General features: G+C 40.0%; 2 protein-coding genes across 6 annotated transcripts in view; one reads left to right on the plus strand and one right to left on the minus strand.

The window, feature by feature from the left end:
* LOC112229984 (glucocorticoid-induced transcript 1 protein) overlaps positions 1-4,842 on the plus strand; it is an 18,300-nt gene extending 13,458 nt beyond the window's left edge. For all 3 annotated transcript variants that reach the window (XM_024396175.2, XM_024396193.2, XM_024396185.2), the window contains 3 exons: positions 300-483; positions 1,892-2,012; positions 2,288-4,842. In XM_024396175.2, coding sequence (XP_024251943.1) covers positions 300-483; positions 1,892-2,012; positions 2,288-2,699 — 717 coding nt within the window. In that variant the 3' untranslated portion in view covers positions 2,700-4,842. The remainder of the gene's footprint in view (positions 1-299; positions 484-1,891; positions 2,013-2,287) is intronic.
* ica1 (islet cell autoantigen 1) lies at positions 3,199-17,458 on the minus strand. 3 transcript variants are annotated; one of them, XM_024396223.2, is made up of 14 exons: positions 17,350-17,458; positions 14,630-14,659; positions 14,340-14,514; positions 14,041-14,113; positions 13,772-13,895; positions 11,727-11,925; positions 11,148-11,273; positions 10,938-11,036; positions 10,372-10,475; positions 10,221-10,261; positions 9,896-9,958; positions 9,438-9,716; positions 6,838-6,930; positions 3,199-6,622 (listed from the first exon to the last, which is right to left on the minus strand). In XM_024396223.2, the coding sequence occupies exons 2-14, from the start codon at positions 14,644-14,646 to the stop codon at positions 6,501-6,503; spliced, it is 1,515 nt and encodes a 504-aa protein (XP_024251991.1). In that variant the 5' UTR covers positions 14,647-14,659; positions 17,350-17,458; the 3' UTR covers positions 3,199-6,500. The 3 variants fall into 3 exon arrangements, with proteins under 3 accessions (XP_024251991.1, XP_024251974.1, XP_024251981.1); XM_024396206.2 differs by lacking the exon at positions 17,350-17,458 and adding an exon at positions 16,803-16,946; XM_024396213.2 differs by lacking the exon at positions 17,350-17,458 and adding an exon at positions 15,080-15,132.
* Between the last annotated feature and the right edge of the window lie 7,519 nt (positions 17,459-24,977).

Raw genomic sequence — 24,977 nt, forward strand, 5'->3', positions numbered from 1 at the left:
TCTTCTTCTGCTCAGAATCAGCTGTACTCTACAGCACAAGCAGAAGGGCTCTGAACATTTTCATACTGTATCATGCATTATCATCTGCACTGGTATTCACTTTTCTGCTTGTCATTCAAATACGTCCACACATACTGGAGTTTACATGCAGTGTGATAATACTGAAATTAACTGAATGCATTGAATTGACTCATGTATGATGATCAATAACAACTGTGAATTATATAGTGCCTTGATGTGGTTCTTGCACTCCTCGCATCCCTTCATCCTTCCCTCCATCTCCACCTCTGACCTCTCAGGCTTTGGACGTGTTGGACGGCCGCCGCGCCCCGTTTCAGCCACATCGTTACGGCAATGGCGGTGACACACGTGACACGGACACCCAGGCCCCCTCTAGTGGCGGTTCCAGCCCCTGGCCCTTCACCCCTGACCCCCTCCACTCCCCAGAAGGCAGCCCCTGCTCTACAGAAGAGCTTGACAAAGGTACTCCATTCAGATGTATTTTCTGGCTTGCATGATGATATTACTATAGTTCAATGCACACATTCAACAGTCTCCAGCCATTGCATGTCTCAGGAACATAGTTGAGCGATTGGCAATCCCGCTCACCACTCCAATGCTCCATGTCCTTTCCTACTGCTCTGCAAAGAAAAACGCTCTACGCTCACAGGAGAAAAAAAGTCCTGCTCCAAATTCACCTCATTCATCAAAATCACAATTTAACCAACACCCATCTATTTTTGTGAATAACTGGACCTACCAATTGTTTTTTAAGTATTGAATAAGGATTTGAATGTTAAACAGCATAAACAGCAAACACTCTAAATAGACCAGGAGCCTAAGAAGCAACAAATTATTTACGCTATATTATTTCAAGGCTATAGCCTACATTGTGAAGCATTTGCGAATTCGACACAATAGGCTGGTAGGGACATAAAGCGAGCAGCATTTAAACAACATTTAGTTGTATTCAATCATTATAGTCTATAAATTGCGCATTTAGGCTTTGAATTAAATGCAAATTCAACGAAAAATGACTTGTTAGTGCCTTTGAATACATTCTTAGCAAGCTCATGTGATGGTGCCTGTGGACAGCCAGCAGTAATTTTAATTTCTTTTTATAGGTAGGCCTAAAAGTTTTTAGGCAAAATAACCCAATCAAAACGGAAAGCTCCTTGAAAGTTGGAATATACCAGGCCTATTGGGATAAAAATCAATGATGACCTATTGTATAGATAATAGAACAAAAATGAACAAAATGTTTAAGAGATCAGATTTTTAGTTTATAAATACTTTCTATAATGACTCACTTACCCACCTCATTCCTTTCTTTTAGCATGTGCACGTAGTAAGTACACCATCATACTTTTGGGATAAGTGTCTTTTCAGATTCCACAATCATTGTAGACACTATATCACCACACTCCCTGTCTTGCTATTGGTCCTCATCTTTGTAAGTCACCTTGATTTAGCACCTGTGTGTTTTATCAGTTTCTTTATGAAAATATTTAGTGAACTCCATAACAGTAGCTAAAGCAAGTGGCTATTAGCAGCACACAAGTAGACTACACATGCATGCTGGGGCGGGCATGCCAAGAGCTCCTGAAGTGATCTCTACTGGAGCGAAATTGGAGTGGGCGAGATTGCCAGCATTTGGGAATCTTGCCCCACGTTCCAATCAAATTGGGCAGGCTCCGCTCACATCCTCTGTTCAGGAGTCTAGTGATCAGGATTTGCTTAATGATAAATGGCTCATGCTGTATTAATACTGTGCCGTATTATGTGAATCACCTCATTGTCTTCTACAGGCAACAGCTCTCTAACACACGTTCCTTTATAGGAACATAAGATCACCACACTGACCTGCTTATATGTTTCATTCTGTTTTCAGACAGTGGCTGCAGCTCTCCCCTTCCCAAGTTTGCCACCTCTCCCAAACCCAACAACAGCTACATGTTCAAACGGGAGCCTCCAGAGGGGTGTGAGAGGATCAAAGTGTTTGAAGAGATGGTGTAAGTGTTCTTCACTATGTTGAGGGGTGTTTCTAATTCGAATGCTTCTCAACTTCATAGTGTTACATGTTTTAGTTTATTTTTTAAATTGGTCTGATAGTGTATGTCCTTGTGCCACTGTACAGATGTAGGATCATCATTTAGTTCTCCTGCAACGGCACGATCAAATTAAGATCCTACATCTGTAGGACTCTCTCACTGTAGGTGTTTCATATACACACTTTGGTATGTGATGAAAAAAGATGAAGACATTCTCCCTCACTTTTCCTCCCCAGGTCTGGTGTCTCCAAAGGCTTCCCTCTTTTTTCATGCCCAGACAAAAACAAGGTGAACTTCATCCCCAGGGGCTCCGCCTTCTGTCCCGTCAAACTCCTCTGCTCCTCCCACTTCACCACAACCTCGTTCAGCCCTGGTCTCCATGGAAAAGGCAGCACATGGCCCGAGGACGCCATTACACCCAGTAGTTCCACTACTCTGGCCTCCACTAACTGGAGCTCGTCTATAGGCACAGACATGGTCAGTAGCTCAGACACAGGCGTAGGCATTGATACAAGCACAGGTAACAGCACAGACAGTCTGAGCCCAGATACAGGCCCTAACACAGACGAACCGACAAGCACAGCTGTTGTCCCAGACGGCCTGTCTACAGATCCCTGCTCCACTACACACATCCTTCTTACCAGCTAGTTCTCAGGTACAGTCCAGCTACTGAGCATTAGCCTGGTCCCAGATCAGTTTAAGCTATCTTGCTAACTCCTAGGGTCGCAATGACCATAGGAGGTGGCAAAACAGCACAACAGATCTGGGACCAGGCTAGCTGAGAATGCCTCTAGCTGAGTATAGCTCTTTAACACAACATTAGCCAGCAAGGAGGGCATATCCTTACTAACCTAGCCTTCTCTTCTGAAAGGTGTGGCAGGCAACATCTTCCAGAAAGACTTGTTTTCTATTCCAAGGGTAGATTCAATTGTTTCATATATTGTGTTCTGTAGCAATCAGCTTTATCAAAATCTATTCAAGAAGTTGAGAAAAAAATAAGGGAATTAAGCAATGGGCAAGAGGAAAAACATGTATTTTATTGAATTTTGAAAATGTTTATCTAACCAGCTTATTTAGCTGTTCTGTGTTGCTAGCCAATATTACAGCATGGATAAGCTTTTTAATATAAAATAAAATATCATGTCTGTTTATATTGAAAACCCTATTGGGATGTCGTACAGTTATAATACAAGGCTCCACCTTTCCCTGAATGTTTACACTTATTTCAGGTTTCAATCCAGTTTATGTAAACGCATGACAAAAATCTGAAGAAAGACGATCTGAAAGTGACCAAACAGCCAGCTACAAAGCACAGTGTCCCCACATAGCCTTGTTTCAGGTCCCCTGAATAGCCAATGAACTCAGGTTATTTGGAATGTACTACTACTCAAGCATGAACTTTGACGTTGCCTTTTATGGTTCATTCATGACATTACTCCAAAGACATTCCATAGTCTTTATACAAGTGCTGATTCTAATCTTTCAACACAACATATTAGATTGCCATCGATAGAAATGATAACTTGGTGCACGGGAATCTGTCAAGTGCTTAAGAGACATTCCAGAGGTTATTTATTGTAGCTCCAAGATATCAGCAGTATTGTCTTTCACAGCCTGTTCAACCTGATGAAATTGATTAAATATGAGCTATGACATTTAACCAATAAAATAGATCAAAATAAGGCCTAGATTCAATCGGATTAAGTGTTAACCAGCGGTGCTTTGAGTTTTGGCGGTGTCAGTTGTTATTGCGTTGAAGTTGTCAAATCAGTGAACAGCTGCTTCTGTAATCATTGCCACAGCCGTCCCTCTGGCATTAGAAGTTCAGAAAGAGAAAGTGTAGGCTATATAGAAATAATGACGCTCTAATTGAATATCATTCAATAAAATGAGGAATTCTATCAGCCTAATCGAGGTATAGATTACGTCTCACATTCCAGTGATCGAACTTGTAAACAAGGCTACATGGGATTTCTCGTAATGCTTCTCCAAGAAGCCAATGGCAATGTCCACTTCAGGTATAATGCCACTGCGGGTGTTGGCCAGTGCGCATCTGATAGAATCTAGCCCAAAACATTTTTTTCAGCATCAACAAAAAAAGAAATTAGCAAAAAACCAAAGCCAAAAGTTACTTTTTTTAATACGAAATAGATAAGCAATCAACAAACACTTATAATTCTGTCATATTCGGAATTAACATTGAGGCTAATGAGATTTTCAAAGCACTTAATTCCAGGCGTGATAATCACTATATAATATTACACAGTACTATATAAAATGTAAAGCAAATCAACTATGAGTATCCTAGTGTTTGATTTGATGTTCAATATGGAGTAAAATATTTCATGAAACTGTACAAGGGCTGCATTCAATCCTTGTCGCGGATGTACCGCTGGAATTATTGCCTTTAAATTTAAATCGAGCTATAATGTGGGCCTCCCCCGATACTTCTACGATACGGATTGAATCCATTCCCTAATTGTATTATGTATCTTCAGTACATTACGTTAAAACCCCTTGGCAATAATATTAAAAAATTATGACAGTATTTTAAGTAAAAACAGACAACCATTTGCAAAACAAACAAACATATGCAACACAATCCTCCCAAACCTAGATGTATATTTTGTCGGTAAAGATGACCGCTGCTCGATGACTAGTTTGAAATTATACTAACATTTTCAGAGTTCAGCAAGGCTTGCCATGTTCGGCACTAATATTTCATGCCTGTGTATTTCATGTTTTATATGTAGACCTTGTGTTTTTACAATAAAGTAAGCAATAAAAAACACACTTGATGTTTGTCTATTTTTTAAAGCACTAGCTTCATATTATTTTAGATGTATTAGAACCCCTTTCGCTTATTAAGCCCAGGCTTCCAACAAGACAGGATTTTGGAAGGCTGGCCAAGCGAGACTAGGCACTAGATTCAGTCCTTATTGCCAAAGTTCAGAGCTATAGCATAAATGTAATTTAACGGCAACGTTCCTGCGTTCGCGGAGACTGCATTCACGGTAAACGCTGCATATGTCGTCTCAATCTGACATTTTACTTCAAAGGGTGCTATAGCGCTGAACTTCAGCGATACGGATTTAATCGAGCCCTTGAACCCCTCAACCTGGCTTATTAGTTCAGTTTCATGGTTCAGAGGAAGCCCACAGTGACAGCATATGCCTCAGGGATTCATCGTGCGATTAGAAATTCTGTCAGTTGAGAGAATGCACACATCCCACTATGTATTCAAAGCTAATAAACCAAAGAGGAAATAGTCTTGTGGTAGTTGTAACCTGACAATAGAGGAACAATAGCATAGCTTTGCAGCATTCAAATAAAGCAACAATACATAAGATAACAGGAATAAAACAAGGCTTTTAATGTAAACAATGGCAAGTTTAATTCTAATAAGTTAGTCTCATTTAGCAAATTTTGAATGACAATCAAAATGCACACTTTTCAGCACTCCACAATTAAAATAATTCTAATCATTTTGATTACAAGCTTAAAACCAGTCACCAATTACAACATATGTATTTTATGCAGGTTAGAATGTGTGTTATGCACATTTTCCACTCTTCCATAGGTTGCTCTCCAAGCAATAGAATACAGATTGTGTACTTGAAAGTGCAGCTAGTTAATAAATGTACACCTAGGCTGGGATGCAATCTGAGGCGTGTTATAGACCAGCGCAATAGAACAGACTAAGGTCCTTTACGCTGGAGCCGACATGTGCAGTGGTTACCATGAATAGAATTTCCACAAACGTCTGAGAAAATGCCTTTTAAAAAGGTGCATTGTCAGCTGTCTAGTGCGCTGCTCTATAACACACCTTGAATATATTCCAGGCCCTAAAGACAGTGTATTTCAAACAAATCAAATGTTAGATATGTTACTGTTGACAATAACATATCGTGAGTACAACCACACAACTAAATAAGGAATACACAAAACATGCAATAAATGTATGATCGATCAGACAAAACTGATACATATTTTACCCTTTCATACTGTATACTGATTTTCCTATTGTTGAGATGGGTGTAAAGGCCTCATTGTCACCACCAGAAAGCTTACAGGTATACCCAAATGACAAGGCAATAATTCTGAAAAATCTAATCGTACATCCTTTGGTTGTTGAAAGCATCTACCCGCTCTGACAACTTAACTTATAAACATTGATGAATCATGTTAAAACAGACACAAATAACATTTGTTTTCTTTTGGAATTCTTGATTTCAAGCTCAATTGATTGATACCACTTGTACAGTAAATGCCTCTAACAGCTGGTCCAGGGTAAAATTGTTGTTTAACTCAATGGTAAGGAGTAGGTCGGGGGTTGAGAAAGAGATGACCCTAGAACAGATGTTAACAGCAAAATAACCATGACCTTGTTGTGCATTATGCTAACTTATAGCGTAGGAGCTTGCCCTGGATGTGAATCACGTCGCAGGTCTATGCGTTGTGAAGCTCATGCTCCTGCCCACTCCTGCCTACTGCATCTGGGTTCGACAGAGGGTCCAAGTCGGCGAACAGGTTGAACCAGGCTGAGAGGTCTTTGGCGGTCTCTGAAGTCTCTGCACAATCAGAACCAGAGGTAAAACATCTCACACAGTAAACTTGGATGTTGACTAGTAATGTCTTGTTTAATGACTCAGACATTGTGCTCTTTATACCCAACAAGTACTTCGAAAGCATTCAAACAGGTTCTTGTTGGAAAGACAGCTTTTTTTAAATGAGCCAAACCCTTACAATTCTATTCATTGGTTTTACACATTTGGCCCAATCCTACCTCTCACTGCTGCTGGCCTAGAGGGGTTCTGATTGGCTCCAGATGATTGCGCTGTTGCCTGGGAGATGGGCTGTGGAATGCTCGTGGCCCAATCTGGAAGGGAGATTCAGATTTAGATCCATCTTGAGGGGAAACACATCGTTGCTTGATCCAGGAGACAATAAATTACTTTCACACAGAACTTTTGACTTTGTGCAATAGACAAGAATATTGCAATTATTGAACACTGCATGTCTTCACTAAATCTATGTTCTCCAAAATACAAATTGTCAGTCAACCATTTCAAAGGTCAAATAAGGGGTACTTATTTATATTTGTCCTGTTTCACGCATGTACAAGTATGTATGTACCCTTCACAAGTGTGGTGTGAAATGGAAATGTGTTTAGTAATACATTTAGATCCACGTGAGGTCGAAATATTATATTTCAGTGTGACTGTTCACTTCACTAGCGCCCATGTGAATATAGACAAACACAAAAACAGATGAGGGACTACTGTAGTAGTCACTGCCCAGACCCAGAGAGAAATGGAATGGAAAGAGATGAGTAATTAGCTATGGGTAAGCGAATCAAATAGCCAGTGTCAAATAGCCAGTGCCTATTACTTACACAGCTGTAGTAAAAAATACATTAAAAAAAAAATCTTTTTTTTCCACTTTATTTTTATTTCCACTTTCTCCGTGTGGAAATAGTTACGCATGGTGAAAAAAGTACTTATTCAGAGAGAAAAAGAAGAAAAAAAACTGGCCAACTGCACAGCCCTAATTATGTCATTTCTGGGCTCATTCATAAAATCTAACCAACCACAGGGTTGAATTTAATTACGCTAATAACACAAATTGATGATTCAATTGTTTCATGCTTCATACTCTGGTCAGAGATTTCTCCTCAATTTAATCAAGGATGATCTTTTACAGTGAGGGAAAAAGTATTTGATCCTCTGCTGATTTTGTACGTTTGCCCACTGACTAAGAAATGATCAGTCTATAATTTTAATGGTAGGTTTATTTGAACAGTGAGAGACAGAATAACTGTTATAATGTTATAAATTGATTTGCATTTTAATGAGGGAAGTAAGTATTTGACCCCTCTGCAAAACATGACTTAGTACTTGGTGGCAAAACCCTTGTTGGCAATCAGAGGTCAGACCTTTCTTGTAGTTGGCCACCAGGTTTGCACACATCTCAGGAGGGATTTTGTCCCACTTGTCTTTGCAGATCTTCTCCAAGTCATTAAGGTTTCGAGGCTGACGTTTGGCAACTCGAACCTTCAGCTCCCTCCACAGATTTTCTATGGGATTAAGGTCTGGAGACTGGCTAGGCCACTCCAGGACCTTAATTAGCTTCTTCTTGAGCCACTCCTTTGTTGCCTTGGCAGTGTGTTTTGGGTCATTGTCATGCTCGAATACCCATCCATGACCCATTTTCAATGACCTGGCTGAGGGAAGGAGGTTCTCACCCAAGAATTGACGGTACATGGCCCCGTCCATCATCCCTTTGATGCGGTGAAGTTATCCTGTCCCCTTAGCAGAAAAACACCCCCAAAGCATGTTTCCACCTCCATGTTTGACGGTGGGGATGGTGTTCTTGGGGTCATAAGCAGCATTCCTCCTCCTCCAAACACGGCGAGTTGAGTTGATGCCAAAGAGCTCCATTTTGATCTCATCTGAGATCACAACACTTTCACCCAGTTGTCCTCTGGCAAACTTCAGACGGGCATGTATATGTGCTTTCTTGAGCAGGGGGACCTTGCGGGCACTGCAGGATTTCAGTCCTTCACGGCGTAGTGTGTTACCAATTGTTTTCTTGAGGACTATGGTCCCAGCTGCCTTGAGATCATTGACAAGATCCTCCTGTGTAGTTCTGGGTTGATTCCTCACCGTTCTCATGATCATTGCAACTCCACCAAGTGAGATATTGCATGGAGCTCCAGGTCAAGGGAGATTGACAATTCTTTTGTGTTTTTTCCATATGCGAATAATCGCACCAACTGTTGTCACCAAGCTGCTTGGCGATGGTCTTGTAGCCCATTCCAGCCTTGTGTAGGTCTACAATCTTGTCCCTGACATCCTTGGATAGTTCTTTGGTCTTGGCCATGGTGGAGAGTTAAAAATCTGATTGGTTGCTTCTGTGGACAGGTGTCTTTTATACAGGTACCAAACTGAGATTAGGAGCGCTCCCTTCAAGAGTGTGCTCCTAATCTCGGCTCGTTACCTGTATAAAATACACATAGGAGCCAGAAATCTTTCTGATTGAGAGGGGGTCAAATACTTTATTTCCCTCATTAAAATGCAAATCACTTTATAATATTTTTGACATGCGTTTTTCTGGATTTTGTTGTTGTTATTCTGTCTCTCACTGTTCAAATAAACCTACCATTAAAATTATAGACTGATCATTTCTTTGTCAGTGGGCAAATGTACAAAATCAGCATGGGATCAAATAGTTTTTTCCCCTCACTGTACATGTTCTCTCTCCACAAAATCCTGTGTTTTTGAAGAACTACACGGTGATGCTTCACATGGTTTGTTTTTCAATAAAGAGCAATGCAATCTGACCAATGAATAAATATGCACAACAGTCTTGTATTTGACCTCTGACCTGAGAGAGAAGATTGGAGGTTGTTCCTGTTCTGGTCCAGGAGGTGAGATGGGAGGAAGATGGAGGAGTCTTCCTCCTGCTGGGGTCCCACTAGGCCCCCTCTACTAGTGGCTCCGCTCCCCTGGTCCCCCTTACCAAACACCTCCTGCCACTCCTGTGAGAACTCGCCCTCATCCAGAGACGTGCTGCCCAGAATCTCATTCAACAAGGCCATGCTGTCCCTCTCTCCACCCTCCTCCTGCTCCTGACGAGAGAAGGCTGAGAGAAGATCCTCAGGCCCTGGAATAACCAATCAAATACTGTGTTATCTAGAGGTGGGCAGTGGGCCTAATAACGGGTAATAATGGGTAGTTGATATGTTTTGGGGGGTAAAATAAATCATTTTACATGATCTGTTTATATATTTTTCTCTGATATTAATTTAGGACACACGTTGAGGTGGTGCTTCTGTACATTACCTGTCATTTGTCTATTAAGGTCGATGTCTTCAAAGAATTGTCCAGAAGGTGTCTTGGTTTGAGCTGCACAGGATGATAATGAAAAGTGCATGGTAACTTAATTTAAGGCTTAGATTCAATCAAATTTAGCGTTAACCCAGACTCCATGCAGCCAATGTGATAGGTATAATGCCGGCAACCGCTTGTGGATTTGACAGCTCTAACACAGTTCCACCTCAGACACTCAACACAACAGCTATGCGGGTGTTGGGAATCTGATTTAATCTAGCCTTAAATCCATCATTATAGATCAAGTGAGCATTACAATGGCACTATGGTTCTTTACCTTCTTCATTAGACTCTTCATTGGGATCTATTGAGATAAGTCTAAGGACAAAAAAACAAACATGTTACATGTAGTGTACAGTATAGGATCCTGTGTAGCCTAATGTAAGACTTTAAATTCATTCTGTCATGTTGTATGGATTTCCACTTACTGGCCATCTGCAGTCTCCTCAAGATCTGTCTTTGTTTGGACTTTCTTCTCCCTCTTTTTCTTCGATCCCTGAGATGACAGTTTATCCATGGGGTCTTGGAGGCTCTGGAAGTAGAAGAATGACATACTGACAACGTCACAAGACATGACGCTGACAACGACACCTTGTGCTGTGATCTAAGTGAGGTCCTGTGGTGAAACACACAGTTCCTTCTTAATGTAAAGTACAACACTGTACGGACACCTTTTGAGTATATCATAAACTATTCACCGATTCCAAAATCCTGACAAAGATGATACAGCTTAACAGAGGGATAGCGCTCCAGAGTGGCGCAGCGGTCTAAGGCATTGCACCTCAGTGCTAGAGATGTCACTACAGACCCTGGTTCGATTCCAGGCTGTATCGCAACCGGCCGTGATTGGGAGTCCCATAGGGCGGCGCACAATTGGCCCAGCATCGTCCGGGTTTGGCCGGGGTAGGCAGTCATTGTAAATAATAATTTGTTCTTAACTGAATTGCCTAGTTCAATACATTTTGAAAAAAGTTATGATAGAGGCCTCCCTCACCTTGATTGTAGAGAACTCAAAATGCTGGCAGCCCTTAAAGCTCTCATGAATGGCAGCCATAGTGTGAGACGTCTTCTCCCAGAAGTGCAACAGGGTGGTCTGAAACACACAAATACATATTCGCACAAGGCTGTAGCCAACAATTACCATTGTGCAAAAATTATTATTTAACTTTCTGTGCATACACCACTCCTTGATATTCTGGTATACCTGGTATGTGGTTAAAACATGAGAAAGCAGATTGCAGCGGCTGGCTCCTAATAAATCGACTTTCTGGCAGACATCATTCTTCAGTTTGTCAAAGCTTGTTTTAGTGGTTCGCACCTGCACTTGGACCTGAGGTGGAGAGAATAGATATTAAATATTGCCCAACTGAAGACAGGATCATAACTTAGGCACGTAACATTGCACAGAATAATGATCATCACACATGAGAAAACACAGATGTTGCAAGTGCAACCGACGTCTTTCTCACTCAAGATAACCCCTGAGTGCAACCAACACAAATCAGAAAAGAAAACATGCCTTTCCCCTAGTTCCCATGAATCAGCTCCATTACTAAAGTACACAATCTCACTCACACACACAATTTTACAGTAAATTGCACCATCTAGTGGTAAATATAACAATTCCATTTTCAGTTTGATTCTATGAAATTTAGATGTAATTCTTCATACAGAAACAGGTACAAATGCTTAATCAATCTGGCCCACAGACTTCTTTCATACGGTTTAAACAGTCCTTCATCCTGATATGATTGAGACCAATATCTAAAGACAGTATCCAAACCTTGCGGAATTTCTCCATCTGTTTGTGTGTGTCTGGATCGAGCTCCTGGGATACATCCTTCATCCAGAGCAGTGCTCCACGGTATTCCGTCCTGGACTGTTCCATGCGGTTCACCGTCAGCCAGGTGTCAGAGATGGCCCGGTATCGGAAAGTCTCCACCTCCTGGTAGAGGCGAGACAAAGGACTACGCAGAGACAGCCTGAGGGGGACAAAAGACTCCTCAACAGAGAACAAATCCACTCATCCAAATGAAGTGCAGCTGACAAAATGTGGATGAGTGAAGAGCAGCAGCTGGACAAAAATACACATTTAGAAAGAAGACGATTGTCTGTTCACCTTTTTTCTGCTCCTGAATCTTTTTGACTGGGTTATTGGTCACTAAAGCTTAAATATGGAACCGCAAAGAGTACGTCAAAATTAACCTATGAACCATTACCGAAACAACGTGGATTACCATGGCAATCTCTCCATTATGAATCATCAGTTTCTATTCAAACACTCTGGATACGGTGTTGATACAGTACAGGCCCATGTCTGTCATAATACAAATCTCTCACTGCATGCCGTTTTCTTTCTTGCCTCTACACAGCAGACTCCTAGCCTGTCCCTTAGGGGCCAATTGACGCAATGTTCCACCTCATCTCTCTACACTGGTAGTTTATCTTCTCTGTAAGAGGGAGACTACCATCATTGGCAGCGTGTGAGTTTCAAGTTTGAGGAAGCTAATTCTCACCATAGAACTGTACCCTTTATAAATATAGCATTCCATGCATCACCACATTTGCAGACTTATGCAAGATAACCTACTATTCATAATGTGATGAGTAGATTGGATAGTCATGATTTAGGCCAATAATATACCTCAATCACTGTTTGCAAAAAAAGACTGTTCAATGCATGGCTGACTGCGTAGTGACGTAGAGCTATAGGCTAGATCAGATATGTTTCTTCTTTCTTTGCATGGGAAAAATGTGGCCTTTTATAAACACATTTCATGAAATTCTACTACACTTTATATGACCGGAGACATAAGCAGAATCTTTTTTTATAAATACGACAAAAATTACAAGGTAACCTACTCTGCTGAGAACGACAAACAGATCAATGAAAAATGGTCTCCCCTTCTCCTAGGCCTAATATACGAGAAGGAGAGACACAAATACTTACAGTATGACATCCATCTAACCCGGAAGAGGAAATGATTGTCCAAAAACAAACTTTCATGTGGCACTGATCAGTAAACATGTGCACTCACTGGTGATATATAGCCAATGATCTCAGCTGGTGCTGATACGTTTGTTCTCTCAATTAAGTTGAGAATTTTGATAACTAAAAGACAGTCTTTTCATTGTCTTCTCTTTACAGCAATAGCCATTTGCTTTCAAAACTATGTTTTCCCGCGATTGGATTTTGAAATATTGCAATATGCCTGGCTGGGCCTCTACTTTTCACTGACAGTCGCAACTCAACAATCATCTATTTGGTATTTGCCGCGCACGCTGCAGAAATTCCGACTGAAGGCAATGCAATTTAAAACAATCCACAACTAATCTTTTTTATAAATTTTTACATTTAGAAGATGCTCTTATCCAAAGCGATTTACAGGTGCAATTAGGGTAAAGTGCCTTGCTCAAGGGTACTAAACACATTTTTTACCTAGTCGGCTCAAGAATTCAAACCAGCGACCTTTCAGTTACTGGCTCAACAATCTGCCACCCATTTTAAAGAAGCTAATGATCCTCTGTGGCCAAATCATGCTTTCTGGTGTAGTAGCCTATGTTGAAGGAGTAGGCTAATTAGGCTAGATCATTTTGGCAATTTAATTCCCTTAGCCTTATGGACACACCGCCTATGACTACTATCCTACATGACCGTCTCGCTACCCTAGTAGTCTGTCTCGTCTCCTCTGGTAGAGGGAGAGAGACTACTATCCTGCATGTCTGTCTCTCTAACTTGTAATGTGAGCCCCCTACCCTGTCTGTCTATCCATCTACACTGCAATATCCAGTCTGTCTGTCCTCTGGTAGTGTGGTCCAGGTACAAACCTCTGCTGGGAGGAGAAGCAGAGGGCCTTCCCAGTAGCCTGCATGATCTTCCCAGCCCTGGTCCGGTCCTGGGAGCCCTGTGAGCGCAGGAACCGCCCCAACTCATTCTCCTCCTGGGATAGAACTGAAGAAGAGGGATAGAGCCACATGGTAGAACTCAGAGGATTGCACAGGGCTTCAGAATCCGGGTCCAGAAGAACCTTGGGTACCCAGATGTAAGTGGGTCCGACATGGAAGCGGGTGCCAGATATGAGGGTGAAAAGACTCACAGCAGATTCTTCTCTGGTACTGCTCGATCACCTTCAATAGCTCCATGCACGTTCTCTGGACAGAGTGAAACACCTACAATGCCATGGAAAAATGACTTATGCCAGTCAACAAATATATCCATTTTATGCAAATCTTTAACAGTCATCTGCCTGTGTTATGTGAGATGAACAAAGGTTGATACTTGAGATCGTCAGCTCAGGTCTTTGGTAATTGGGAGCAACAGTTGTCTGTATCTATGACAATGTATCCATGACACAGTAACAAAACAGATTTGAAGCATTTGATCTGTGAAGCGAACCTCCAGTTTGCCATCCAGGTCTGCGTCTGATGCCACGACATGTTCGTCCTCTTTCTTTCCCGTGACCTTGATGATCTTCTGTTTGGTTTTCCAGTACTTTTGCTGGAACTTGTTCACAACAGATGAGTCTTGGCTTTCAATAAAGCGGTCAAAATACTCCCGGGAGTAGCCACCGCTGCAATGACATCCGAAACGGTCAAAGTCTTGTTACTTTATCAACCATATGGCAAAAAAAACAAATACATTTGTGATGTTAATTCAAAGAATATGGTGAGTGTTTTTGTACTCACTAATTTCCCCTCTCCATTTTGTCAGGTTACCTGTAACATAGGTTACATGTTATGTCATGGCTTTGCAGGCCAACTTCAACTCCCTTCCCCAGGTAGGTTTAGACCAATGGTGTTGGCAATGGACTAAAACTGTAGGAGTTTCTACCTGCCCATTGGTTGAGGTCAAATATTAAAACAGAGTTGACATCCAACACCATTATGAAAAGTGCACCTGCCGCCCCGCCTGTTATCCTAGACAGTCATGGGCATATGATTGGGAGAATGGTCCATTTATTAGCCCAATCCTTATGTCATTTTCATGCATGAATGGATTTTTTTTTATATATACACACTACCATTCAAAAATGTAGGGTCACTTAGAAATGTCCTTGTTTTTGAAAGAAAAGCACATTTTTGTCCATTAAAATAACATCAAATTGATAATGTTCATTTATTTATCTGTTATTTTACCAGGTAAGTTGACCGAGAACACGTTCTCATTTGCAGCAACGACCTGGGGAATAGTTACAGGGGAGAGGAGGGGGGTTAATGAGCCAATTGTAAACTGAAAATCATAAATACAGTGTAGACGTGGTTAATTTTGTAAATCACTATTGTAGCTGGAAATGTCAGATTCCATAGGTGTACAGAGACCCATTATCGGCAACCATCACTCCTGTGTTCCAATGGCACGTTGTGTTAGTTAATCCAAGTTTAGCATTTTAAAAGGCTAATTGATCAGTAGAAAATCATTTTGCAATTATGTTAGCACAGCTGAAAACTGTTCTGATTAAAGAAGCAATAAAACTGGCCTTCTTTAGACTAGTTGAGTGTCTGGGACATCAGCATTTGTGGGTTCGATTACAGGATCAAAATGTCCAGAAACTGCCTAGAAGGCCAGCATCCTGGAGTCGCCTTTTCACTGTTGACGTTGAGACTGGTGTTTGGCAGGTACAATTTAATGAAGCTGCAAGGTTGAGGACTTGTGAGGCGTCCGTTTCTCCAATTGGACACTAATGTACTTGTCCTCTTGCTCAGTTGTGCACTGGGGCCTCCCACTCCTCTTTCTATTCTGGTTAGAGCCAGTTTACGCTGTTCTGTGTAGGGAGTAGAACACAACGTTGTACGAGATCTTCAGTTTCTTGGCAATTTCTCACATGGAATAGCCTTCATTTCTCAGAACAAGAATAGACTGATGAGTTTCAGAAAAAAGTTCTTTCTTTCTGGCCATTTTGAGCCTGTAATCAAACCCACAAATGCTGATGCTCCAGATACTCAACTAGTCTAAAGAAGGCCAGTTGTGTTGCTTATTTAAATCAGAACAGTTTTCAGCTGTGCTAACATAGTTGCAAAAGGGTTTTCTAATGATCAATTAGCCTTTTAAAATGATAAACTTGGATTAGCTAACACAATGTGCCATTGGAACACAGGAGATATGGTTGCTGATAATGGGCATCTACGCCTATGTAGATATTCCATTTAAAAAAAAAAAAAAACGTTTTTCTTTAAACCGTTTCCAGCTACAATAGTCATTTACAACATAAACAATGTCTACACTGTATTTCTGATCAATTTTATGTTATTTTAATGGACAAAAAAATGCTTTTCTTTCAAAAACAAGGACCCCAAACTTTTGAAAGGTAGAGTACCTTAACAAACAAAAAAGTATATAAAATCTATCATGTTTGGGGACTCATTATCTTGGTCGATACAGTTGAAAACAAAAAATGAATTATTCATTGAGAAATAGGTAGGCTATATATATTTTTTAGATATTCAATAACCTTTAACCAAATTAACAAGGCTCAACCTATCATGCTAGTCTAGTCTGTTGGCTAACAGTCCACACCCGAAAGGGCCTGGCAATACTCTGTCACGATTCAGCAGCCTCTGATAATAAGGTGCCTGGTTTTAGGCCTCTCGCTGAGAAGGCAAGCACGCACCTTGTTCAATACATTGTCATCGGATAGCCAAGGATAATGCCATAGCATAAGACTTATAATAAGATGATTCCTGCATGTGAGTGAATGAATGTAATGGCCGGCTTTATTCGTCCGCAGTACCAGAATAAAAACAGAACGCTTCACATCATCAGCGTATGTTAACCAGACTGCCCTCTCCATATTCTTGTAGCCGCCAATAAACACCTATTGACCAAAGCAATTCATTTACATTGAAAATCAAGATCACATACCTTGCTGTGTTGATAGCCTACCATTCAGCTATAGACAACGTACATACATGTATTCTACTATTATTGACTGTAGGCTACACAGCGTAACCAGCTGCTCATTCTGTTGAATACAATCCTTGCGCAGAATGGTCGATGACGTCATGTAACAACGCACCAAACTTGCTACCATAAAAAAGGGTGCAGTCGCGTTTGTTCGTCAAATGTTTGCGATTAGCAAATAAAGCTGCAGAATATCCTCCCTGAGTTACATAAGTGTTCGTCGGGGAAAAAAACATGTTACAAATAATTTTTGGGGAAAAAAATTGTATACATTTTTTATTGTAGGCCTATGCGAACTGTAGTGGCCTTAATAAGGACTCGGTTGATAGTAAATATGAAAAATGACATTAAATGGGGATAGTAGGTAAAAATAGCGCATCTTGATGTCCACTGCAGAGGACATTTACTAACAAGCTTCTATTTAATGTGAAAAAATAATAATATTACACTGCTCTGAAAATTCACCTAACTATTCCTGAGATATGTACCTGTTAAGCTCTGTTTATACCTGGTTCTAACTTGCATCCTTTGTCTTGTCCACATTCTGATTGTGCCCTCATCTTCAGACAGGTGTAGACGACTACAAGATGCATTGTGATCTGATTGTGATCGGACCTTGCAGACCTCGGTTGTAGTCAGGCACGCATTGGTTGCGATCCCCTGCTCAGACTTTGCATGGGCATCAACCAATGGTTGTATGACACGTCATCGACTGACAGATTGCTATAACATATGATTTTATAGCATGTATTATAGCTGATACCTAAAATACATATTCTGTCGTTGTAAGATCTGGCAGCAGTCAGCAACGCCTGAGGATATGGACAGTGAAACCATTTAAATCATCATGATTGACTTATGACATCAATATATATATTTTTATCTTACTAGGCAAGTCAGTTAAGAACAAATTCTTATTTTCAATGACGGCCTAGGAACAGTGGGTTAATTGCTTGTTCAGGGGCAGAATGTCAGATTTGGAGTAGGGGCTCCCGAGTGACGCAAATACATCCCAGCTCGGGGGTTTGGTTCCCATGTGTTTGATATCATTCCATTTGCTCTGTTCCACCCATTATTATGAGCCGTCCTCCCCTCAGTAGCCTCCACCGGAGTAAACATATTTCTGAAAATGTGGGCACAATCAGAATGTGAACAAGATCAGGGGTTGGATTCACAAAACATTACTTACGAAAAAACTTAAGAAGCTGCATAAGACAAAAAATTACTTCTTATGATAGTTTGGAAATGCAATTCCTCAAAAGTTTCTTAGGAATTCGTAGTTTTCTTAGGATCTTGGTAAATATCTTTCTTAAGAATGTCGTAAATATCTTCTTATGTGGCATTTACATTAGTGACGTGCTTGAAACGAATAAATAAGCCTATGCGACAGGGATGATAGGATTTGGCCCACTATAATAAAGTGTTGATATTGTAACGAAACAGCAGGGAGCAGGCCTCGAACCTTCGACCTTCGAGCCCGAGGTCCGGCGCACTATCGACTGTGCCGCAAAAGCATGCTCCTGCGGCAGGATCGATTTCCGCGCTTATAAACCCAGGGTCGTTGCAATATTTACATTTTATTACATTTTTTTTGTTGTTGCTTTATGTCTCGTTGGCTCGTGAACCCTTTATACACACACACACAAACGTTATTTTTCACATATTATAGCCAGACTAACATTAACTACTGTACATCAAAATAAAAAATGGATAACCAAGGAAAGCGCAATAAAAACTTCAGCAAACAATAGCTTGAAGTGATGGTGTCTCTGCCATCGGGGGTATGGCAAAGGACAGTGACGCCGTAAAAAAGAAGTGGCCCGACATCAAGTCGGCTGCTAAGAAGGGAGCTGAGAGACCGTTAATGTGGACCAGCTGGAGGAGAAGGTGTCATCCATGATAGGAGAGATGGTGGTAGAGGGACTGCACAACCGGTAAGTTAGGTAACGTTAGCTGCCTTACAGGCTGACCACACCGCTCGCGAGCGTTGCAAAATGAATGTAGAAATGTATGTTATTTAATTATTTCACCCATACTGCTGGTGCACGCCAACGAGCAATATAAATCTGTTCTATTTCTGATGCAGATCTCGCTGCAAGTCCTGCCTCTCCCATCTCCTCATTGGTTTATAGAAGCAGGTACCCACATGCCATCTCCTCATTGGTTTTACTCACATGGGTGACTGAAAGAGAACGAGGTCAGTGGCGGTAATCGCAATATAAAGTGAGATTACTAGAAACGATTGGGTTGACTGCTTTATGTGTGGATTAATTGGTGGAGTAGAGAACCTTGTGCATTTCAGGTAAAATAACAACTCAATGTTTATATCCCAGGACAACAGCAACAGCAAGCTAGCTAAATAGGACAAATTAGCTAGCAAGTGCAAGCTAACTAGCTAAATTGCCATAAATGTTTAATGCTTTTCGACCTGTCCCCAAATTAATATAATTGTTTCATTATAGCCAACAACATAGCTAACGACGTTATCGTTAGCTAAGTTAGCCAAGTTCTTCTTCTCAAATTGACGAGATAACGCTAGCTATTTAACACTTCTAGAATATTGTAATATATTGTTAATGACTAGGTAGCTAGATAATGCACGTGTAATTTGTTTTCTGGCTGTATTTAAATATCCGGTAGCCAACTGTGTCTGTGGTGCAAGAAAACGTTAATGTTTACAAAAGTATCCATTTTTTCTCAAGACAAGGGTTTAGCTGTCCTAAAGTTAAGTACCTTTCCAAGAATAAATCCTAAAGCATTATTTTCAAGAATCGCATTTCTTAACTTTTTTCTTAGGAACAAACTTATGAAAAACCTTAAGAACATTTCCAATGAGGAATAGCAACTTTGCTTAACTTTCTTCTTAAGTCTAGTTAAGGAAAAAATGGCAGTTAAGAAGACATTTCTTCATTTCAGGACAAATGATGCATTACAGCACCAGGTAATTACACAATTACAAACACTTACCATAAGGTGTGCTAATTGTGATGGTAGCCGTAATGATGAAAGAAATAAGAAATGATCAAGGTGACACCCCCACACATGTGATATCATTGAAAAGCCTAAAATGTCCTCTCAAAGGTAAACCAGGACATAACACAAAGGCATGTATGGCCTTAGAGCTAAGGAACAAATATTAATGTCCATTAGAGAGGACAAAAATGAATTGTTGGGTCTCAGTAGGATATGACATTATGGCCTTATGATGAATTGATTAACAAATAAATACAAAATATAGTCAAGGGACAGCCCTTTGAAAGAGAGGGAGAGAGCGAGCGAGAGAGAGATATGAAGAATGCAAAAACCTTGGAAAAAATTTTAGAAACCTATCCAGCCAAAAACACAGAGACCCAGAAAACCTTAACTTGTGCCTTTACTACTGGGAAACACTGAAACAGTACATAAGTACCCTAAGAAAAAATAAGGAACAACATGTCAGAAAACAGCTCAATGTGATTGAAGAATGCATAGAATCAAATCACTTCTGGGAACACTAAACAAACAACACAAAGAGCTATCTATCCAAAACCACTTCTCTAACCTTTTCATCATATAACAAAGAACCAAGAACAAAAACATGATCATTTAGAAAACTTAGAATCAGCTATTAAATACCACCAATTACATTGCATGAGCTACAGGACAAAATACAAACCCTCCATCCCAAAAAGGCCTGTGGTGTTGATGGTATACTAAAGGAAATAATAAAATATGCAGACCATGAATTCAAATTGGCTATTCTTAAACTCTTCAAAATGATCATCTGGTCACCTCAATCCACAGAAGTGGAGACAAATTTGACCCCAATAATTACTGTGGAATATGTGTCAGGAAAAATCCTCAGCCGACTCCAACATTTCCTCATTGAAAACAATGTTCTGAGCAAATGTCAAATTGGCTTCTTACCAAAATATCGTACAACCAATCACGCATACACTTATTGACAAACAAACAAAACAAAAGCCTTCTCATGCTTTGTTGATTTCAACAAAGCTTTTGACAAAATTTGGCATGATGGTCTGCTATACACATTGATGGAAAGCAGTGTTGGGGGAAAAACATATGACATTATAAAATCAATGTGCACAAACAACAAGCGTACAGTTGAAATTGGCAATAAACACACATATTTCTTTCCTCTGGGCTGTGGGTGAGACAAGATTGCAGCTTGAGCTCCATTTTCTTCAACATACTATATACAGTATATCAACAAATTGGCGAAGGCACTAGAACCGTCTGCAGCACCCGGCCTCACTCTACTGGACTCGGAAATCAAATGTTTGCTGATGATCTGGTGCTTCTGTCCCCAACCAAGGAGGACTTACAGCAGCACCTAGATCTGCTGCACAGATTCTGTCAGACCAGGGCCCTGACAGTGAATGTCAGTAAGACAAAAAGAATGGTGTTCCATAAAAGATCCAGTTGCCAGGACAACAAATACATATTCTATCTAGACACCGTTGCCCTTTAGCACACAAATCATTTTACCTACTGTACCTTGGCCTATGTATCACCACCACAGGTAACTTCCACAAGGCTGTGAACGATCTGAGAGACAAGGCAAGAAGGGCCTTCTATGCCATCAAAAGGAACATAAAACTCAACATCCCAATTAGGATCAGGCAAAAAATACTTCAATCTCGACTTTGTTTCGGGTCTAACAAAACTTGTGCCATTATATCCTCCAAACACCGACTTCTCGGGCATTATCACTTAAATAGAATACCTCTATGGTTGTAAGTTCTGGGGTCCACTCACCAACCAATAATTCACAAAATGGGACAAACACCTAATTGATTCTGTAAAAATATACTTTGTGTACAACTCAAAACCCCAACCAATGCATGCAGACTTAGGACTATAATATACTATAACTCCCAATATCTATTAGGTGAACTATCGCAATGTGCAATCACAGCAGCAAGATTTGTGTCCAGTTGCCATAAGAAAAGAGCAACCAGTGGAGCACAAACAACATTGTAAATACTTATTTATCTCCGCCTCACTATTCGTACTACAACTATTTGCACATTGTTAAAAACTCTGTGCATAGCTGATAATGTAACACTTGAAATGTATTTGTCTTTTAGAAATTATTTTGAGTGCAATTTACTGTTAATTTCTAATTGTTTTTTGTTGTTAAATTAGTTTCTTCTCACTTGTGTTTATTGTTTATTTCACTTGCTCTGGCAATGTATACATAACCAATAAAGAAGCCCCATTGACTTGAGAGAGAGAGAGAGCATACAATTGTAACAGAATGTGTCTTTGAATTACTAGCGCATAATGTTTTCATAATAAAGACACATTTGTAAGAGGCAACATCTGTACTGCAGTGACATGGTTTCCATCAGCATACATTGACCAACTATGGACTATCAAGGAAATTAATATCACATATGCTGCAGTAACAGTTATGACCATAGGATGGCAGCAAAACATCAAGGAAATTAGAAAGAATTGTCACTCCCTTTCCATCGAAGCACTGACCTATAGATGTCTCATCATGACAGAAGTCCATTCAAGTATAGTTCCTTACATTGCATACTATTATGGAGATGATGCCTCATCAATTCAATGATAAAGATACAATGAATAAAAAGTTGTTGAATCATCATTGTGAGTTTCAACATCATAGGCCTACCAAAAGGCTGATGACTGAACCAAATAACCTTTATTCATGTCTATCTATGCAATGTATCTTTGTGTGTATCTATATCTATGTAATGGACCTTTGTGTGTATCTATATCTATGTAATGGATCTTTGTGTGTATCTATATCTATGCAATTAATCAATGTGTGTATCTATATCAATGCAATATATCTTTGTGTGTATCTTGTGGTGGAATTATTGTAATCAAAAGGATAAACGTTTAGATTTCTTCAAAACAATCAAACTTTATAATTTATTAGTGCAGTAATGGAGCTGGTTGGTAATCACCCCTGGAGGTGATCACTGAGAACTCAACCAGCTGGTTTGAGCCACAGTATTATTATAGCAAAGTCCATCCTCCTTCAGTCTACATGACAAACAACAGATGCATGGAATGGGTCACAAGGTTAAGATTTGTGTGAAAGATACTTTTTGTTCACAGTAGATGGTATCTGCTGTAAAAACAGTTCTTATTGTGTAGAGACCAGTGTCTGGCCCCCCAACTCCATACTGGAGCTATCTCCCCCTGGTACCCCAGTACAGAAACATTAACTCATGCTCTGGAATGCGGTATCACCCATCCTCAGTAGAACACACACAGATGAGTGTTCTAACAACCCCTTATTCTGTTGCATAAAACAACCATTTGATGCAATAACAGCATTATAACATAATTTTGTAATTTCCACAATCTACACTACCGGTAATACGTTTTAGAACACCTACTCATTCAAGGGTCTTTCTTTATTTGTACTATTTTCAACGTTGTAGAATAATAGTGAAGACATTCAAACTATGAAATTACACATATGGAATCATGTAGTCATGAAAAAAGTGTTCTATATTGTTATATATTATACATGATATTTTTATATTTGAGATTTGAGATTCTTCAAATAGCCACACTTTGCCTTGATGACAGCTTTGCACACTCTTGGTATTCTCTCAACCAGCTTCATCTGGAATGCTTTTCCAACAGTCTTGAAGGAGTTCCCACATATGCTGAGCACTTGTTGGCTGCTTTTCCTTCACTCAGTGGTCCGACTCATCCCAAACCAGAGATCATCCGTCCACCCACACCGCGTCTCACAAAGACATTGCGTTTGGAACCAAAAATCTCCAATTTGGACTCCAGACCAAAGGACACATTTCCACCGGTCTAATGTCCATTGCTTGTGTTTCTTGGCCCAAGCAAGTCTCTTCTTCTTATTAGTGTCCTTTAGTAGTGGTTTCTTTGCAGCAAATCAACCATGAAGGCCTGATTCACACAGTTTCCTCTGAACAGTTGAAGTTGAGATGTGTCTGTTACTTAAACTCAGTGAAGGATTTTTTTTGGCTGCAATTTTGAGGCTGGTAACTCTAATGAACTTATCCTCTGCAGCAGAGGTAAGTCTGGGTCTTCCATTCCTGAGGCAGTCCATATGAGAGCCAGTTTCATCATAACGCTTGATGTTTTTTGCGATGCACTTGAAAAAACTTTCAAAGTTATGTAAACTTTCCGTATTGACTGACCTTCATGTCTTAAAGTAATGATGGACTGTCGTTTCACTTTGCTTATTTGAGCTGTTCTTGCCATAATATGGACTTGGTCTTTTACCTAATAGGGATATCTTCTGTATACCATCCCTACCTTGGCACAACACAACTGATTGGCTCAAACGCATTAAGAAGGAAAGAATTTCCACAAATGAACTTTTAATTGAAATGCATTCCAGGTGACTCCCTCATGAAACTGGGTGAGAGAATGCCAAGAGTGTGCAAAGCTGTCATAAAGGCAAAGGGTAGCTATTTGAAGAGTCTCAAATATAAAATAATGTTTTGATTAGTTTAACACTCCTGGTTACTGCATGATTCCATGTGTGTTATTTCATAGTTTTTATGTCTTCACTATTTATTCTACAACGTAGAAATAGTAAAAAATAAAGAAAAACCCTTGAATGAGTAGGTGTTCTGAAACTTATGACCGGTAGTGTATATCTATCTAATGTATATTTGTGTGTATCTATATCTATGTAATCTATCTTTGTGTGTATTGTTTTTTTTAAATGGCAAATAAAATCAATCAATCAATTATTTGATTTATAACAATTTATAACAATTATATGTGTTTAATCACTTATTTGTATTTATGTAGAGGTCATTCTCATTAAATATGCAAAAACATTTTGTCATGTGAATCTGTGCAAAGTATAATCTACGAACACTGAACCAAATCTACCTAAAGCACTACTCTGTCATACTCTTCACACAAATCATAACATGTCTCCTTTCCACTTCATTTAAACTTGCCTTTTCTCTGAGAAGTTCATATCTTGACCTCTGACTTCACTGGAGGGCTCTACGCCAGGCTAGGGCTAATGTAGTAGTGTCTCATTTGAATCTTGATCTCCATCATTTCCATACTTACTGATGTCCTCCACCTTATCTGTTCCCCCAACTGGTCTTATCTCAACGTCCTGGATCTTATCAAACCAATTTGGTT

The sequence above is a fragment of the Oncorhynchus tshawytscha genome, linkage group LG03 (assembly GCF_018296145.1).
Source record: "Oncorhynchus tshawytscha isolate Ot180627B linkage group LG03, Otsh_v2.0, whole genome shotgun sequence".
Classification (NCBI taxonomy): domain Eukaryota; kingdom Metazoa; phylum Chordata; class Actinopteri; order Salmoniformes; family Salmonidae; genus Oncorhynchus; species Oncorhynchus tshawytscha.